Source organism: Embiotoca jacksoni, unplaced genomic scaffold (assembly GCF_022577435.1).
Source record: "Embiotoca jacksoni isolate LCO1_2020_lvr unplaced genomic scaffold, fEmbJac1.0.p SCAF_38, whole genome shotgun sequence".
Classification (NCBI taxonomy): domain Eukaryota; kingdom Metazoa; phylum Chordata; class Actinopteri; family Embiotocidae; genus Embiotoca; species Embiotoca jacksoni.
The window spans coordinates 1,032,599-1,049,391 of NW_027185390.1; the positions used below are offsets into that span (position 1 = coordinate 1,032,599).

Consider the following 16,793-nt stretch of genomic DNA (forward strand, 5'->3'; position numbering starts at 1 on the left):
GTCTAAAGCTGAAATCAAACTTTATGGAAAAGGTTTGAATCACTTTCCACCATGTGATATCTTTTACACCGGTATTCACCGCTAGCTTTGAGCAATTTTCTCACCTTTCGACCTCTCTACTCAACTTTCCATGTGGAAAAGAAGTGCTACCTCAATTATTTCCTCACGCCTTGATCATTGCTTATTCCATCCTGAAAGATGTCAGAGCTCGGTGTGACGTCTTCAGACCCTCCAGATGTCTAAAACTCTATGATTTTCAATCTACAATAAAATAAATCAGAAAATTCGCACATTTAAGAAGCTGGAAGCAAGAAAAGTCTCACATGTCTACTTCATCTACTATCAAAACATTCATTAATAATAATTTTAATCATTTCAACATTGATAAAGATAAATAATTTCTGTTAAAACTGCAAACAGATAGAGCCAGTTATGTCTAAATCCCAGCAGCTGACCTTTTCTTTTGCACTAGAATGGATGGTATGATAATCGCATCTACAAGCTGTTCGTCACATCCATCTGCGTGACCTCCCACACTGGAGGCTGATAACCTCACATTTTACAACTAATGATAAGCCTGATGCGGCTAAATTACTTTCTCATCGGCTTATGCAACGTCTGTATGAAAACAGGGATCTGTATTTCAGGAGTTATTTTGTCCTCAGGCAGAGTCAGGGACGACCTAAAACAGGTGGAAAAGCCTATTAATTGTTAGTGTGGGGGCAGGCACATGTACAAACCTGCACACGCACTCCTAAATGTAACAGCACTGCCTGACAAGCTATAGGGTGGTCAATAATTACAAGCAAATGTGAACCTCGAGGAGGTTCCAGGTCAGCGAAAGCAATGTATTACATGCATGCATGAAGTCAACCCGTAAAAGACACACGCACAAAAAAAGAAGTGCTGAAAAATACTTGTGCATTCCTTTAGTTCAGTGTTGTGGCACAGAAACTCTGCACAAGGGTCATTTAAAGCCCGGCTGCATCGCTAAAGAGAAAGAAAACACAGCAGAAGTGCGATGTGAAAAAAATTTGCCTAGCAACCAGTACTCATTACTTAAACACTTGTACACAGAGTATACCGCGCACAGGATTTAACAATGTCGCAACCGTGATCTCTCGCAATGCTCACAATTAATCACATTGGCACAGCAATGCTTCGACTCAAAGGGTTAAGGTCAGCACGCTAACATGCTGATGGTTATTAACATGTACATAATCTTTGTCTGGCTTGTCAGCCTGCTATCATTTGCTGATTTGCACAGAACACAGCTGACTTCCATGGGAACGCAGGCATTTGATCATAATCCAGAGTGCTTGGAATATGCATCGCATTTAGGTCATTTCCTAAAAAAACAATTACAAATACAATTCTGACTTTTACAAGAGATGCATTGGCACACTGCACTCCAACCGATAGAGGCGCTTAAATATACCAGCCAAATGTGACTGATCCATTACAAGTCAAAAGACCTGTAATTCCGCTCAAATCATATGAAAGGTATTTAACAAATCAAACTAAACTTCACAAAAGTAGAGATTCATCCAGTTTCCTCTGCATTTATTTACATGTATTCAGTCATGGGGGACAACTGACAGCACTTTTGGCGGAGCAACGTCCCTGCCAAGTGATACTGTGTCCCAGAATTGAAAACAAGGTTTGATTGATGCTATTTCTACTGCTCCACAGCAATGAAGTGCTGTGCTTTACAAGACAGTGGCAATAAAACACAATGAAAAGCCGAGGCGACAGAACATACGGGCTCTCATCGAGGTTAAAACTCATTGGAGTCTTTGCAAGATTACCAGCATGTTAATTGTTCAGACCAGTGGATCAAAGGCTTTCTAACACATTTTTCTCCATGAGGAGAGGATTTGTCATCATCTCTATTTCCAGTACTGTAATGAAAGTATGTACAATAGCACTTCAGGGCAAGACTACGCATACATTTGCTTTAATGACATGCAGTGGACACACAGTCATATACGGCCACATGCAAACAGGGAGACAATAACTAACGTAACAACATTTTAGTCAATGTGTTGCCACGGCGCTCCAGTCCATTAATGGTCACACGGTCTCTATTATATGGAATATTGAGTAGCAGAGGAGTCCCCGTGTTGTTTATTATTGAGCCCTTCACATCATGGTGCTGTCAACGATGCATCAAGGACGAAAAAGATTCAGAGAGGACAGGCGAGTGCCATCTAACTTCTCTTTTCATGTGTCTCCACGCATGCCTTTAGTGTTTTTACCATAATGATGTGTTGTGTTGTGAGCGCATGTTTGCCAGGCTGTCACAACAGTTTCCATTGTGCCATGTAATGATTTGCAGTGCATCATAGCAACGAGTGTCCCACCGCCTCTGTGTGTGTGTGTGTGTGTGTGTGTGTGTGTGTGTGTGTGTGTGTGTGTGTGTGTGTGTGTGTGTGTGTGTGTGTGCCTTCCAGCTGCGTTACCATAGTAATATTGCTCTCACTTCCTGGCCCTTTTGATTTTCTGTATGTATGTGTTTCCACAGTAACTGCCATGTTTTTTTGCCTTTGCTTTTGTACCATTTGTCCCTAATAGGGCAGACACCACACGATGCAATGCACTGTGGGTCCGAATAACATTCAATCACCGAGCTGCACGGTGCCGGTCCAGTCAGCAAAGTCATTAATCTTTCCAGTGTAACATCTGTCACATGTAAGCAACAATGACAGCACATCATGTGCTGAATGCAACCCCTAACAGAAGCTTTACATCGTATTTTATGTACATACACGTCTAAACAAGCTGGTTTTTGGTTCTGATGACCTGCACACTTAAATAACCCTCTGCATTATTTTACCTAATGCGTCTAATCCTTTCTCTTTCTTTCTACCTTCCAAAGCATACTCATGATTTAGTTCTGCTGATAGAAAAACATTTTTGATTAAGTGGAGTAAAGTGGCAGAAAATAGCATTTGTTAAACTTGAGATTATCTGATCTGATCTGCACAGTTATTCCAGCAAACATCATTGAACCGTGGTTCAATGGTTCTATTGAATACACAGGAAACATTTAAAGATTGGGACAGTAGCTGCAGTATATTTGTCCCTAGACACACTATTCAAACAGTGTTACTTAAGCATTCATATCAGACTGAGATCTGAGTTCAGCTTTTCTTTGGTTGCTTGGATTTTAAATGGGATTTATGGTCCTTCAACATGTGATCCCATTAACCTCAATCGGTATACTATCAGGACATCGGTTATGATAATATCCTGCATGTGTGCTTTGCAGCTCATTAGCTCCACTGACCCAGATAAACAAATAAACATGTACAGAATATAATGTGTAGTAGCTGGCTCATTATGTCACGAGTGAGAAAGTTGAGGTCTTGATCGGTTGTCAGTGGCTAAAAGATTTATCAGCATGGCGATCAGCTTCTGCATCTGTGTCTGCTGCTGTTAAGTCTGGTCCTTGGATGTCTGACTAGATAAACTTTGCCGTCAAATCTGACAGCTCCAAGGCCACAATGGATCCCAATTATTGTATTTTTTTTTCCTCTATTAAGAGAAGAGCCAATGTGGAAAAGGGGCTGAGCTTTCCACACATATATAAACGTGTTTAAATTCATTTTTTTCCCCACCATGTTAAGGCTTTTGAACCAAGATGATGTTTTTTTTTTTTTTCTCAAGCATTTAAGTGCCCTATTAAAATTACAATAAATAACAATGTAGTGCTATTTTATGGGCAAATTTGATAACTTTTGGTGGTAAAAAGAGAAAAGGCAAAAAAATATATATTTAAAATACAATATTAAGAAACAAATAGTGTGTTAATAAATAGTTAAATAAACAAATAAAATTTGAAAAAAAATAGTTTAAAAAAAGGCACTCGTGCTGATTCCTGCTGTTCCTTTTAATCAGTTGTTTCAAATGCTTTACTTTACAGTACACTAATGATTTCGACGTGCGAAACTACATAAACATCGTGTGCAACAACTTTGCTTTGAACAAATTGAATAAGAGCTTTTCCTGAGCTGAATAAATAGCAGAGTACAGACAGCGGCTGTAGATGTGGTGTGTATTTTTATTGTTTTTTTACCCCTGCCATTACATCTACACCACAAATCATACGTCATTTCACGGCTGTCTGCTTATTTAAGAGTTGAACTGTGCAGGTTGACTTTGGAACACCTCGCTCTGGAAATTTGAATGGGTGTCCTTTGCAGGTCGCACACATTCCAGCTCCTTGTTGCCAGCATCCAGCAGTGATACCAGGACTTTGTCCCCCACCCCGTTCGCTCTGCTGACAGCATTCCACAGGCTTCGTAGGTTGACACTTAAGAAGTGAAGCTCGTCTGTCCTCCTTCAGAAATCCTGCTGGGAAGAACCAGCTCGAGCGAGGAGAGGCCTCTTATTTAACTTTTCCAACTGTTTGTCTTTTCTTTTGAGCTGTGCGTGTGTGCGCGTGTGGTTGTGTGCAGGCGCGTGTGCGCCCCGTCGAGCTGTGCGTGAGTTCGAGCGGGAGGGAAAAGGGTTCCCTTGGTCGGCAGTAAGGAACCGCATGCACAGGCGCGCGCACGCAAAAGCACGCGGGGAAGCTGTGCTGGACAAAATGCTGCAATAAAGGGGGAAACGTGCAACTTGCTTCGTTGGACTCGTGACGCACACACACGCACACACACACACACACACACACACACACACACACACACACACACACACACACACACACACACAAGCGCACGCACACGCACACACACGCGCACGCACACGCACACGCACGCACGCACGCAGGTGGCTCTCCAGGTTGCCTGTATCCACATCTTGTTTTCTTTCCAAGACTGAATGATGGCTCTCTTGCCTCATTACAGTGAGAGGGGTCAAATAACAAGAGAGCTGACAGCTTCAAGAAAATATTGTTGATAGAGGCCTAAATAAGAAAAGTGAAGAGACATCTCGACAGAATCCGTCTCGGATGAAGCCGTTTTTCAAAAAGCCTACAAATCATTCGGGATCTGACATTTTTCCAGATGTAAGAGGTGCACTTTTTGCTTTCCGCTTGCAGCCGAACAAAAACACTGACCACGTAAACACAGACACATTAGAGCACACTTGTAAGCCCTCTGTCTGGATAAGGCATTAGATAAATTGCAGCAATGTCTCCTCTCTTTCTCTCCCCTCCTCTCTCCCTTAACCTCTCCCTCTTCCTGACCTCTTCTCTCAGTAGACGCAGAGGAATGCATGACCAGAGATTCAGATGACTCAAATGTTCATCAAAGCCAAAGCTGTCTTGGGTGTTTTTTTTTTTTTTCCAGCAAATTCATTACAATTCACTTCGGTTCAATTCCACCTTGATCACAGATAAAGCCAGAGCGGGGCAGTAAATATGCATGCAGCAGAACAACGAGCAGGAGGCTGCGTTCTATATACTCTGGCCACGTACTCGCAATATCTCATCCTCCACATCTGCTGTGCATCCTTAATACGTGTATATGGAAAGCATATTGCAAATCCATCACTGAGAACACTTCAAAAGATGTCCTCAGTTGCTCCTCAGACAAAGACAGGATTTAATGTTTTTCTGAGGCACATGTTGTTTTTCTGTTTATCTGTATAAGCTACATCAATTCTTCATGTGAAATGGATTTATTACTCAGCTCCACATGTTGAAGGCCTGTGCAGTCCCATGAAGCATAAAGGTTGCGACGCAACACCGGAACTGATCGCGGCCAGTCCAGACAATGTTTGTGATTCCTCCAGACGCTTCGCAGCGCCTTGTCTCTTTCTGATGGAAGCTCCATCAATCTTTACAGATCAGATCATCCGTGGTAGGATGTCAGACACAGAAGTGAAATGAAAATGAGAGCAGCCTGTCGATTTTCAAAATAAGACTCGTATATCACATCACAAATGTGTCCTCCTGTCGACACACACTGCATGAAAAACGGATAAGAAATCATTATTAGGACAATGCCCATTGTTTTAACTTACAAAGTAGGAAATACATACGATAAACAGACAGAAAAAGAGAAACTACTTCACAATGTAGACTTTTCTTTGCTAGAAGCACAAAAATCTTGGAAAATGACCAAAACAGGAAGTCAGCAAAACGCTTCTGAAACACTCGGTGGGATATGAAGGCGTCCAGAAAACAACACAGAATGAAACAGCGTTGCACAAACAATGTGATAGACTAATGCTCGGCTGAATTCATAGTTAATGTGCTACTCATGTCGAATAAACTGATAATAATTCTAAATAGAAAAAAATATTTTCGTGCCTAATGAAGGCCGTGTTTAGGTGATTTTGCATGATAAAATAAAGGTTCCTTTTCACAAATCTTTAAAACTGCTGTAATTCAAAATCAAAATCAACACCATCTCTTTGTGTAAAGGGTGAAAAACATCAATGAAAGGTTTACCACATGATAGAAAAAAAATTCAAAATTCAAAATTCTCCATCCTTATAAGATTTTTGCTTTTCCCTCGCAGGGTGACTTCACCTGGGGCAGCCTGTCAGGGCGGAGCGTGCGCCTGATGCCCGTTGCCATCCAGAGCCTGTCGGAGCTGGAGCGGGCCAGGCTGCAGGAAGTAGCCTACACTCGTTTACACCAGGACTACGACCTGGGATGTCAGATAACCATGCCAAAAGGTGGGGAGCACGTGTTGTGTGTTTTTTTTTTTTTTTTTTTACACAGATTGCAGCCCTGAGTTGCACACCGTTACATCATTTTGACGTTTTGTGAGTCCTGGATGGATGGTATTTACTGTTGCAACATACTTGACATAACATCAGGTTTTAAAGACCCTGACATTTATGTACAGTAACTGTCACAAAATGCATGTTATTTTTTCCGGAACACTTCGATGTTACATTTAATCTGCTTAACCAGGGTTTGCTGTGTAAGCTTGTCCACGTACTTTCAAGTGTCCCATTAAGTGAAGCCAACACTCAAGTCTCTGACCACATCCTCTTCCCATCCCTTAAGTTTATCTGAGAGACGGCATGTATGTTCTATGTTTGGGGAAGTTGTGACAACACATGAATTTAGATGTAAACCACACTTAACACAGGGATCGGCTGCTTCCTGTTTGACCTGGTATCTGCTGACCTCCCCTTCTCAGAACGACACGCGACTCCCTTTCCGCTGGAGCTGAAGCAGAAGCTGAGTGCAGTCACCCTACTAGTCACTGTGTACACCATTTAAAAAAATCAGAAACAGGATTTATTTGTCCTTGTGGCCTAATCTTGAAGCTGACCAAACGCGTTCTGCTCTTGTACACCAAATAATTAAATGAACAAGCTTCTGGAAAATGACAAAATTAGGCAAATTATTCCAAATGTAGCACACATGGGCAGAGCACTGTGGTTTTACACTGGACTCGCCCACTCTAAAAACATCCATGTGCATCAGGTTCATAGACAGAAGAGAAAATATACATCATCCCACTCAATTTCAAGCAAAGAAGTGGGCAAAACATGCTGCAGTTCTCTACAGACACTTAAATAAAGATATAATTTGATCACAATCAATAGAACGAAGAGTCCAAACTTTGAAACTGGACCCAAATTGTAACAAACCAGAATAATGTCTGCTTCAACTGTCTTTATATTAGACTGGTAAGTCCGTGCTCAGATGCACATTGCTGCGATACAGTGGAACACAAACTGCCCTCTCTGTGCATGGAGTGGGTGCCATAGCAGCAGTACAGTGCAGAGAGGGCCTTGCATTCCAGCTGAAGGTTAAACCTCTCCCCGCCATGATTTAATACATACTCGTCTGTGTTGCTTATGAATTCCAGAGCCCCGGACGGCCGCCATGTGCTAGCAAGGGAAATATTTCAAATGTGTAAGAGTGTGTGCTATTTCAGCACTGCTGATGTGTGTTTCTAATATTTAACCAGAGCGCCAGTGGCTCACGTTTGTAGCGTTTCTTTAAGAACGATAAGCCGCAAAAGAGGGAGGAACGAGGAGGACAAAAAAAAAAAAAAGGGATGGGATGAGGGTGTGATGGGATAGAAATGCATTGAAGGGTTCATCAGACGGTTTCACAACGGGTTGGGAGTCGAACTGGGGAGGAGTGTGGAGGTTTGGGGGATTTCCGTGCGGCTTTGGGAGCCATCTGTCAAAAATCCAAACCATTTCCTATCTCTGCTTCTCCCCTCTCACTCACTGTCCTCACTCTCCATCACAACATCTGCTTTCTCTCTCCTTGTATCTCACACCCCGTCCTTATTGTTTCCCACCTATTTTATCTCCCTAAGATTTCACTTTCTTTTCCTGCAATCAAAACTTCAGACTCCATTACAGCTTTAAGTGGTTGGAGGACGCATGTTTCTCAACACGGGGGCAAATAAGTTATCGCAAATGGTCGCACACATCAGGGAAACTGAACCTGCTCCTTCATGTAAGCCTCCGACACGACCATCGAGCGTGTTCTGGGAGCTAGATAAAAATTTACTGAGCACCGCAAGTGACTCATTTGGTCCCGCTGAGGGGAACATCTGGGGTTCAAACTGAGGCTGCACATCAAGGCACAGACTCTGATAGTGGGTCCAAAAAAAAGATATGATGTGTAAAAAGCAGTTGGTTTTGGACACCGAAAAAGACAAACAGCAGAGTGACAGAAAGATAACTTTAAAAGCTGCTGAGGTTTCCATAAACCGACATCCTGGTCCAAGACTTTCAAGTGTGCATGCGCCACGATTTCCAGTTTCCTGATCATTTATCAGCAAATTCAGGAGTCATTCATCATGTCGACAGCTGACAACGGGGGACTTCTTTCTTTCATGGCATTCCAGCCTCAAAACCTGATGTAATACACATGTACACATAAATGTCCTTTTCAGGGATTGTTTGCAATAATTTTGTTTAATGTGGGATTATCTGCCCAATTTTTACTTTATATTTATATCAGTCATCAGGGTGATGCTAAGATTTTAAGATCCACAAGGTATTTTTTAAGTGAAACCAGTCGACGGATAAAGTGCATTTTTGCTATGAGAAATAGTACGAAAATCCATACACAAACTGACCAATTTAGCTAAACAATATAATCGATTGAGTGTGTTAATATTTTGTGCTGACTAATACTGTAACCGATCCTGTTGACCATTCAGTTAAATGGATTTCAGTTCACGGGCAGCTTTCCCAGTTAATTTACATCTGCATTCCTGACATAAGCTTATTAAATATAAATATAATAAGACAGATAAGATACAGCAGATATGGAAACCATTTGTTCCACATGATTTATTTACTTGTTTTTTTCCTCCCCGGCACAGATGGACAGAAGAGGAAAAAGTCGTTGAGAAGGAAGTTGGACTCTCTGGCAAAGGAGAAGAGTAAAGACAAAGGTATGCCAAGTCCTTTTAATAGGCGCTCAGAGGGTATTTTCTCTTTCAGTCGCTCTTTGTCACGACTCTCCATCTCTGCCAGTCGGTGGTGTCCGGCCCCCAGGCAGGTGAACAGCGAAGTTACAAAAACACAGGTTCTGTTTGCCAAGCTTCGACAGTTTATATTTAGCTAAAGTGGAGGGACTCCTTGTAAGGGGACAGACTCTAAGAAGCAGCCACTGCACTGCTCTCAGCAAACTCTGCATATTTGGGGTTCTTTGAAGCAGATCCTTTTCTGTTTCTGCCAAATGAAGAGAGAATCTGATCATAAAATAGCAGGTATGGATGCTAAACTTAGGTTTTTAATATACACACAGATCCACCTGTTTCTCACCGTTTCTCACTTTAACCATGGCCAATTTTGTATTTCTAGTATTTTCTAGTACTATATGAGTATAATAGCGTTCATGCATGGTTTTAGGGGCATTGACCTGTTTTACACACAATCTTAAAGGTCATTTCAGACCAAAATATTTTCAACAACAAAGCAACTCGACGGACAGCGATACATCTCCATAGCAATGACTCTCTGTATAATTGTTTTACGTATTGGTGCAACACTTGCAGCACAATGAAGTATTTCCGCAGTCCGCATCTCAACAAGCTCTGATTGGATCGATGATGAGACTTCTATGTTGCAGCTTTGCGGTGTGAAAATAATGCACATGCTTTGGCCTGCAGTGTATTGTTAATGACAGCTGCAGCAACTGTAAACACATTGCCAGGATACATATGCTAAGCAAGCACGTGATATTTATAGCGGGGTAAAACCGTGAGTGTAAACTGAGCGTACTGTAGGTGGGTTTTCCCTCCACTGCCTGGATCTACCCCTCCAGAGCACAGAGAGCTCAGATGTGGTCTAAACTGCAGAAGGGATTCGAAGTTTAATTTTCTCCTGGGGTCCCTAAATACCAGCCTTGTATTCCACTTTGAAGAGGGTTAGCCGTTTTCTCTGCAAGAGAGGCTCACAGAGCACAAAGGTAAATGCTGGCTCTGTTGATGCTGCCGCAGTAATCTGAGCTGTGTTTTGACCGGCCCTGCACTAAAACTGTGTTTTCAAATATGGTGTAATAGCTGTTGTAATCTGCTTTGAGTGCTGCTAAAGGCTGAGTCTTTACCTCAAGTAGCATCAAGCAAGTTGTCAGTCAATGCGAAAAATGTATTAATTGGGCTCAAACACTTTTTGGCCGTACAGTGCTGGGTTAACTCCACCCAACAAGAAAAAAAACCCAAGATTCAAATTATTCACAACTTTCCTGAGGCTCGAAGATGATTCCTGCCACGAAGTGAGAACACATCCAGCCCATGCAAACAAACTACATGAAGAAGAATAAGCAAGTGCTGAGAACCTGAGATGTGGTCGGCTTGGAAAATGTAGATCTATTGAAATCTGACATGTGGTTTGGCTGTCGACGCATCTATGAAACGCTGCATTACACTGGCAGAGCCCTGTACATTATGCAATTCAGCTTGCATATACATGCGTGTGTGTGTGTGTGTGTGTGTGTGTGTGTGTGTGTGTGTGTGTGGGGGGGGGGGTATTTTGTAAGCTATGTGAGCGCTGTGAGGCTGCAGAGCAAATTCATTGTGTCACAGTGTTAGCGGTCATGTTGTTCACAGACCACAGCCCTTCACTTGTGGTTGTGGAATGCATTTTTAGCTTTCTCTCTCTCTGCCTTCCTTTTGCCTATTTGGTACACTGTGTCTCAAACACACTGCACAGCTGGACTTTTTTTTTCTTCCCCTCCAGCTGTTGGCTCAGGCTTTTGGGATTGTGTATAATGGAATATATAGCCTGCGATGTCCCAGTATGACATCACTCTGCTCTGAAGTTAGCCCTGCGCATAATTCAGGCGCCTGCATGTGTTCATCCAACAGCAGGACAACACCAATTTTCATCAGAAGTATCCTCTAACTTAATCACTGGGTTTTGCTTCACCAGTGTTTTGTACAAACTTGAAACTTCTCTTGCAGCTTCTTGCCAAAACAAACTCCATTCGGCCTTTACAGAATTAGGAGGAAATGAAACAAAAAGGAATAAGAGGAGGTTGTTATTTACATATGTCAAAGCTTCTAAAATTGACCTGCATGGAGAACATGACATTTCATGTGGGTTAAGTCGTCGGAGTTGTGTTATTTTAGTCAAAGGCTCTAGAATTAGTGGGCTATCGCAGCCAGATTTGATGTCAGCCTTCGTTCTGTGATGTCTTATTTTGGAAAACAGATGTAGGGCTTTAGTAAGACGTGATGCTTTTACTGCGTGTGTAAAAAGCAAGCTGCAGCAGAAGTGATAAAAAAAAAAAAAAAACTTTAAATGGAGATAAACAGCTATTTTTGGATGTTGGTGATACAACTTTTCTCATTTTTTTTCCCACAATCCTCCTCTTTCCGACCTCATCTCTCGTTTCCACAGAATGCATACCCCAAGCCTTCAGCATACCCCTCTCCCAGGTCATTGCTAATGACAGAACACACAGGCAGCGTCAGGATGGTTATCGCCAGGACCCTCCACAGCGGGAGGAGCACAAAGACTCCTCCGACCTCGTCTCATCCATTCTGCAGGTCTGTCAGCTTCTCCCTGGGTTGACATATTCCCTGGGGTTCTGTTTTAGGAATTTCAGTCCCAGATATCACAAATATCCTGAGCTGTACAGTATAAGGCAAGCCAAATATAACTCTTGCATCATGTGTCCTGCAGTTTGCCACCAAGCGGCCATCCAATAAGGAGTTATCCAGCAGTAACTCCTCGCTGAGTTCCACATCAGAGACGGCCAACGAGTCCACGTCACCCAACACGCCTGAAGCTGCACCGCGAGCCCGCAGGAGGGTGAGACATTAAAATTCACTCCAGTCTCAGCCACGTACAGGTACATTTTGTCTGCTTTTATTCACACATGCATTCTGCATGTCTCTCCTCCAGGGAGGCATGTCAGTGGACTCCATCACAGACCTGGACGACAACCAGTCCCGCCTGCTCGAGGCGCTGCAGCTCTCGCTGCCGGCCGAAACGCCGAGCAAGAAGGAGAAGCATAGGGACAAAAGGCTGAGCCTCAATCCCATCTACCGTCAGGTGCCACGGGTGGTCGACAGCTGCTGTCAACACATCGAGAAATACGGTGAGCAGCTACTTAACTGCTGTGATCATCACGCAGCCTTTTATTTCTCTTTAGTTTCTACAGTGTACTGAGGTTGTTTCCCTTTTCCACTCAGGTTTGCAGACTGTGGGGATCTTTAGAGTGGGAAGCTCCAAGAAAAGAGTCCGACAAGTGAGTATTCCTCAGTTTTTTCCTAAGTTTGTACTTATCAAACCATTTTCTAACCCTTTGTCCTCTATATGGAAGCCTCCTTTTAATGAGCACCCCCTGTATCCACAGATAAAACACATCCTACCAAGTTTCCTCAACAACAAATCAAAGGGCAGTTTTGCAGAAAGACAAATTAGTTTCTAGTGTGAGATGTTCTTCACACATTCGTTTCCATCCATGAAAGTCAACACCAACAATCAAAACCTCCTCTCTTTGAATAGAGCGTGTGATAATCAAGACGTTGCACCAAAACGGGCCGTTTATGCTCCCAAAGCTTCAATTGTTGCATTTTGTTTCACAATAGCCCTTCATTAAAGAGTACGCACACATGTACAAAAGACACACTTGGAGTATACACTGTAAAATAATGCATAAATAAGGGTAAAACTTAATGCTGCATTTTGGGAAACACATGTCCTTCAAAATAAAAGCAAAGCAGAAATTCAAACTTTCTTTTCACCTAAACTTTTTTTTCCCGCGCACACATCAGATTACTGTAAAATAAAAAAATATTTATATAATTCACTGTAAAAGTGACGTGAATATGCAGATAAGCCCTGTGTATCTGTGATCATGGCTGAGAAAATGCTTTGCAATTCTCTGGAAGTTATCTGAAGGTCAGATGGTAGAGATTAATACGGAATACTGGTCATACTAGTTTGAATGGAGACTCCCCCAGGTCACCCAGAATATAATGTCCATTGTTGTGTGCGAAGGCTGTTTCTGAATCCCCCTCTTCCTCTCGTTTCTTTGTGACTTTCCGTCAGCTACGTGAGGAGTTTGATCGTGGTGTCGATGTCCCGCTGGACGAGGAGCACAGCGTCCACGACGTGGCTGCTCTGCTGAAGGAGTTCCTCCGGGACATGCCCGACCCTCTTCTAACCAAGGAGCTCTACACGGCCTCCATTAACACCACATGTAAGTGTCCTTTCCTTCTCTTCTCCGCCATATTTCCATCCTCCTGCTGTCACCTTTTTCTTCCTCTTTGCAACATTTCCTCATTCTCACTCATTCCCTCCTAATCTGTCCTGCAGTGCTGGACTCGGACGAGCAGCAAAGTGTCATGCAGCTTCTCGTCTACCTGCTCCCAGCATGCAACAGCGACACCCTTCACCGCCTCCTGGAGTTCCTGTCCACCGTGGCCGACCACGCCCATGACCAGCAGGACAAAGACAGACAGGAGGTGAGCACCAAACATGTCCGTAGTTGTTTTTTAGTCCCTCGCAAACAAGTACAAAAAAAACATCTTGTGGGCTGCTTATTTTGTTTCTGCCTCATTGGCAGGAAATGACCAAATAAATGATAGGAAGCAGTTTGTGTGGGCAGATTGTAAACAGATCTCTTCAGTGCTAGAAACAGCACAAACATTGATGTAAGATTGCTAAATAGTCTTGCAGCAATCATGACATCCGCGATGATATGAATGGCTGCATTTACTCCAAAATATGTAAACCACAACTCCAAAGCTCAGAATACACCTTCACTTGAGGGAAGTCTGGCAAAACAAGTAAATATTTCTCATTTTTACTCAAGCTCCAGGAGTATTTAACTTCAAAATAATCTCTGGTGCTGCTCAGAATGACTGCAGAGTAGAACAAATACTTCAAGGATAAAACTGCGGGTCAAAAGTGGAATTCAATACAGTAGGTATTACTCAAGACTCCCAAAGACGGTGGTACCCATGAAGGGGGTCAGGACCTTCCTTCAGGGGGTTGCAGGACACACTATATGGGCAAAAATCCTAACAGATCATGATTGAGGTTTGCTGTTCTAAGCCAGTTAATATGATATACTAGACAACGGCATACAACTGATCCAGAAAAAAACAAAAACATTCTGAGTTTGCCATGAAAGAATTCGCCCTGATTTCAACCCTGTCTCACAACTCTTGTATGAACTGGTGTGCTGGCAGGGAGCCAGACTTCATCGCCAAATGTTTAAGCCTTAATTCACAAATGATATTGGGGTCTAATTTGGGGGGGGGGGAACGTCCTGCCATCAGCGTCTAAAATACAGTGGAAAGCCTGAACCAGATGAATGGAGGCTGTTACAGCCGCAGACGGACCGTAATTTGGGAAAAAAGTGTTCAAGTAACACATATGAGCGGAATAATCAAATGTCCACGTACTTTATTGCATTCAAAAATAAAAAAAGTGCAATAAAGTCACTGAATGTGCCACAAATTCTGTCTCTACATTTTTTTTTTTAATTCCATCTTATTTGTAGCTTTTTACAGACAACATATAAAACAACTTTACTCATGCATGCATGTGTGGGAGTGTGTCAAGAGTATATTTTAATTTCTCTGCATGCACGTCACTGTAATTCCACCATTTATTGCAAAGAAGTGTGTGTTCGTGTTGATCGACTGTGTGAAAGAGAAGCAGCGTGTGTGTTTGCACAGATGGAAGTGTGTTTTGTTGCCTGTGTGTGTAGACATGAAAATTGACTCAAACATTGGTGTATGTGTGTGTATGTGTGTGTGTGTGTGTGTGTGTGCGCGTGTGTTGTTTTTCCCTCATATGGCTCCAGTATCTTTATCTGAGACTATGACAGGAAGTCTGACTTTCATGGTCGGCTGGGATGACATGTCACTACTTTTTGGCTTCCTGTGACTCCCATTTCTCAATTGGGAGTGGGAGCGGAAATCGGAGGAATTGGGCAAGAAACTGACAAATTTATTTACAACAGAAAAAAAAATAAAAAAAATTGTCCAAGCTTTGAAGGGGCTTGTAGTAGTATGTGCTAATTGTGTGAAAGGATGCGCACAATCACTCAACCAGAGCAGATACTGATGCCGCTGTCATTCACTCCAACACTTTCTGTGTTAAAAAACGCCATCTTTATCCATCTTTGGTTCAAAGTGACAAAAATTGAGAGGGGGATGTGAGAAGAGGTGCAGACATTGTAAGGGAGAGGTGAGGAAATCGACTGGAAAAGATGGATGTCAGAGGGAACTGGAGGAGAGAGGACTGTGTAATCACAGACAAACAAAGCCATGTAATTTCTGCAGTACTTTTTTAAAGTTTATTTTTGTAACAAAGGGAAGAAAATGGTCCCTGATATCTAGGACAATGCAGATTTAGCAAAAGATTAGGGACACATTTAAGTGGCACCAGTATCAGTCTTTTGGTACAACTTTGCTGAATACTTTCTCTTTAAAAACTTGCAAAGCATAAAGTAAAGAGTGTATGAATCTCACTTTTAGATCACGGGGAATAAGATGACCTCTTTAAACCTCGCCACCATCTTCGGCCCCAACCTGCTCCACAAGCAGAAGAACTCCGACAAGGAGTTCAGCGTCCAGAGCTCGGCCAGGGCCGAGGAGAGCACAGCCGTCATCGCCGTGCTGCAGAGGATGATCGCAAGCTACCAAACACTCTTCGTGGTCAGTCGATTGAGAATCTTCCTCCTCCTCTCTGCTTAACACACACACACACACACACACACACACGCAGACGGCCTCGCATTCACTGAAGCACACTTTCCTTCTTCACATTCCTGTGTAGGCTTAAAGTAAGACAATCCTCCCTGGCTTAGCAGACAATGGTTTTGTCGTAGTTAATGAAAACAGAGGTTTGCCTGGTTTAGTACTAATATTGAGACAGAAAGGGCAGGAAAAGACACCATAAAGGATGAAAGTGTGGAAAAAAAACCACAGCTGACAGATGGGTTAGTGTGTGTATACGTGTGTTTTTGGTCAGAATCACTCCAAAGTCTTGGACTTAATATAAAAAGAAAAAACGTCAGTCAAAACCAGTTCGCTCACAACAACGACTAAAACTTTTCATCCAGCTACTTGAACTTGCTCTTTCCAAAATAAAAGCAGAACACTGAAGCATGAAAATCCTCAACGTGCTGTCAAAGAGGTCATGATTTTGCACAGATTACTGCCTCATCAGTTGCTTTTCTCCTTCTCCGTCACTGAGGTTCTCAAAACAAGCAGCTGACGGTCAGTTCAGGTCATTTCAAGTCCGAAACCTTAGACCGCGATATTTTGTAGTTCGCCGCTGCCGTTCACCCTGAGGCTTACATTCCTGCAGTAAGCCAATGAGGAGCTATTAATCGCTTATTGTAAATTGGGAATGACTTGCTCAGTCTTAGTGAGTGAAAG

The 16,793-nt window shown here is 42.7% G+C and overlaps 1 protein-coding gene across 2 annotated transcripts in view; it reads left to right on the plus strand.

Moving 5' to 3' along the window:
- The window catches only part of LOC138208483 (rho GTPase-activating protein 6-like), a 61,714-nt gene that overhangs the window by 40,871 nt on the left and 4,050 nt on the right, over window positions 1–16,793 (plus strand). For both annotated transcript variants that reach the window (XM_069166368.1, XM_069166369.1), the window contains exons 2-10: window positions 6,471–6,630; window positions 9,264–9,335; window positions 11,788–11,936; window positions 12,073–12,201; window positions 12,295–12,490; window positions 12,585–12,640; window positions 13,447–13,597; window positions 13,714–13,862; window positions 15,888–16,067. In XM_069166368.1, the coding sequence (XP_069022469.1) occupies window positions 6,471–6,630; window positions 9,264–9,335; window positions 11,788–11,936; window positions 12,073–12,201; window positions 12,295–12,490; window positions 12,585–12,640; window positions 13,447–13,597; window positions 13,714–13,862; window positions 15,888–16,067 (1,242 nt within the window). The remainder of the gene's footprint in view (window positions 1–6,470; window positions 6,631–9,263; window positions 9,336–11,787; window positions 11,937–12,072; window positions 12,202–12,294; window positions 12,491–12,584; window positions 12,641–13,446; window positions 13,598–13,713; window positions 13,863–15,887; window positions 16,068–16,793) is intronic.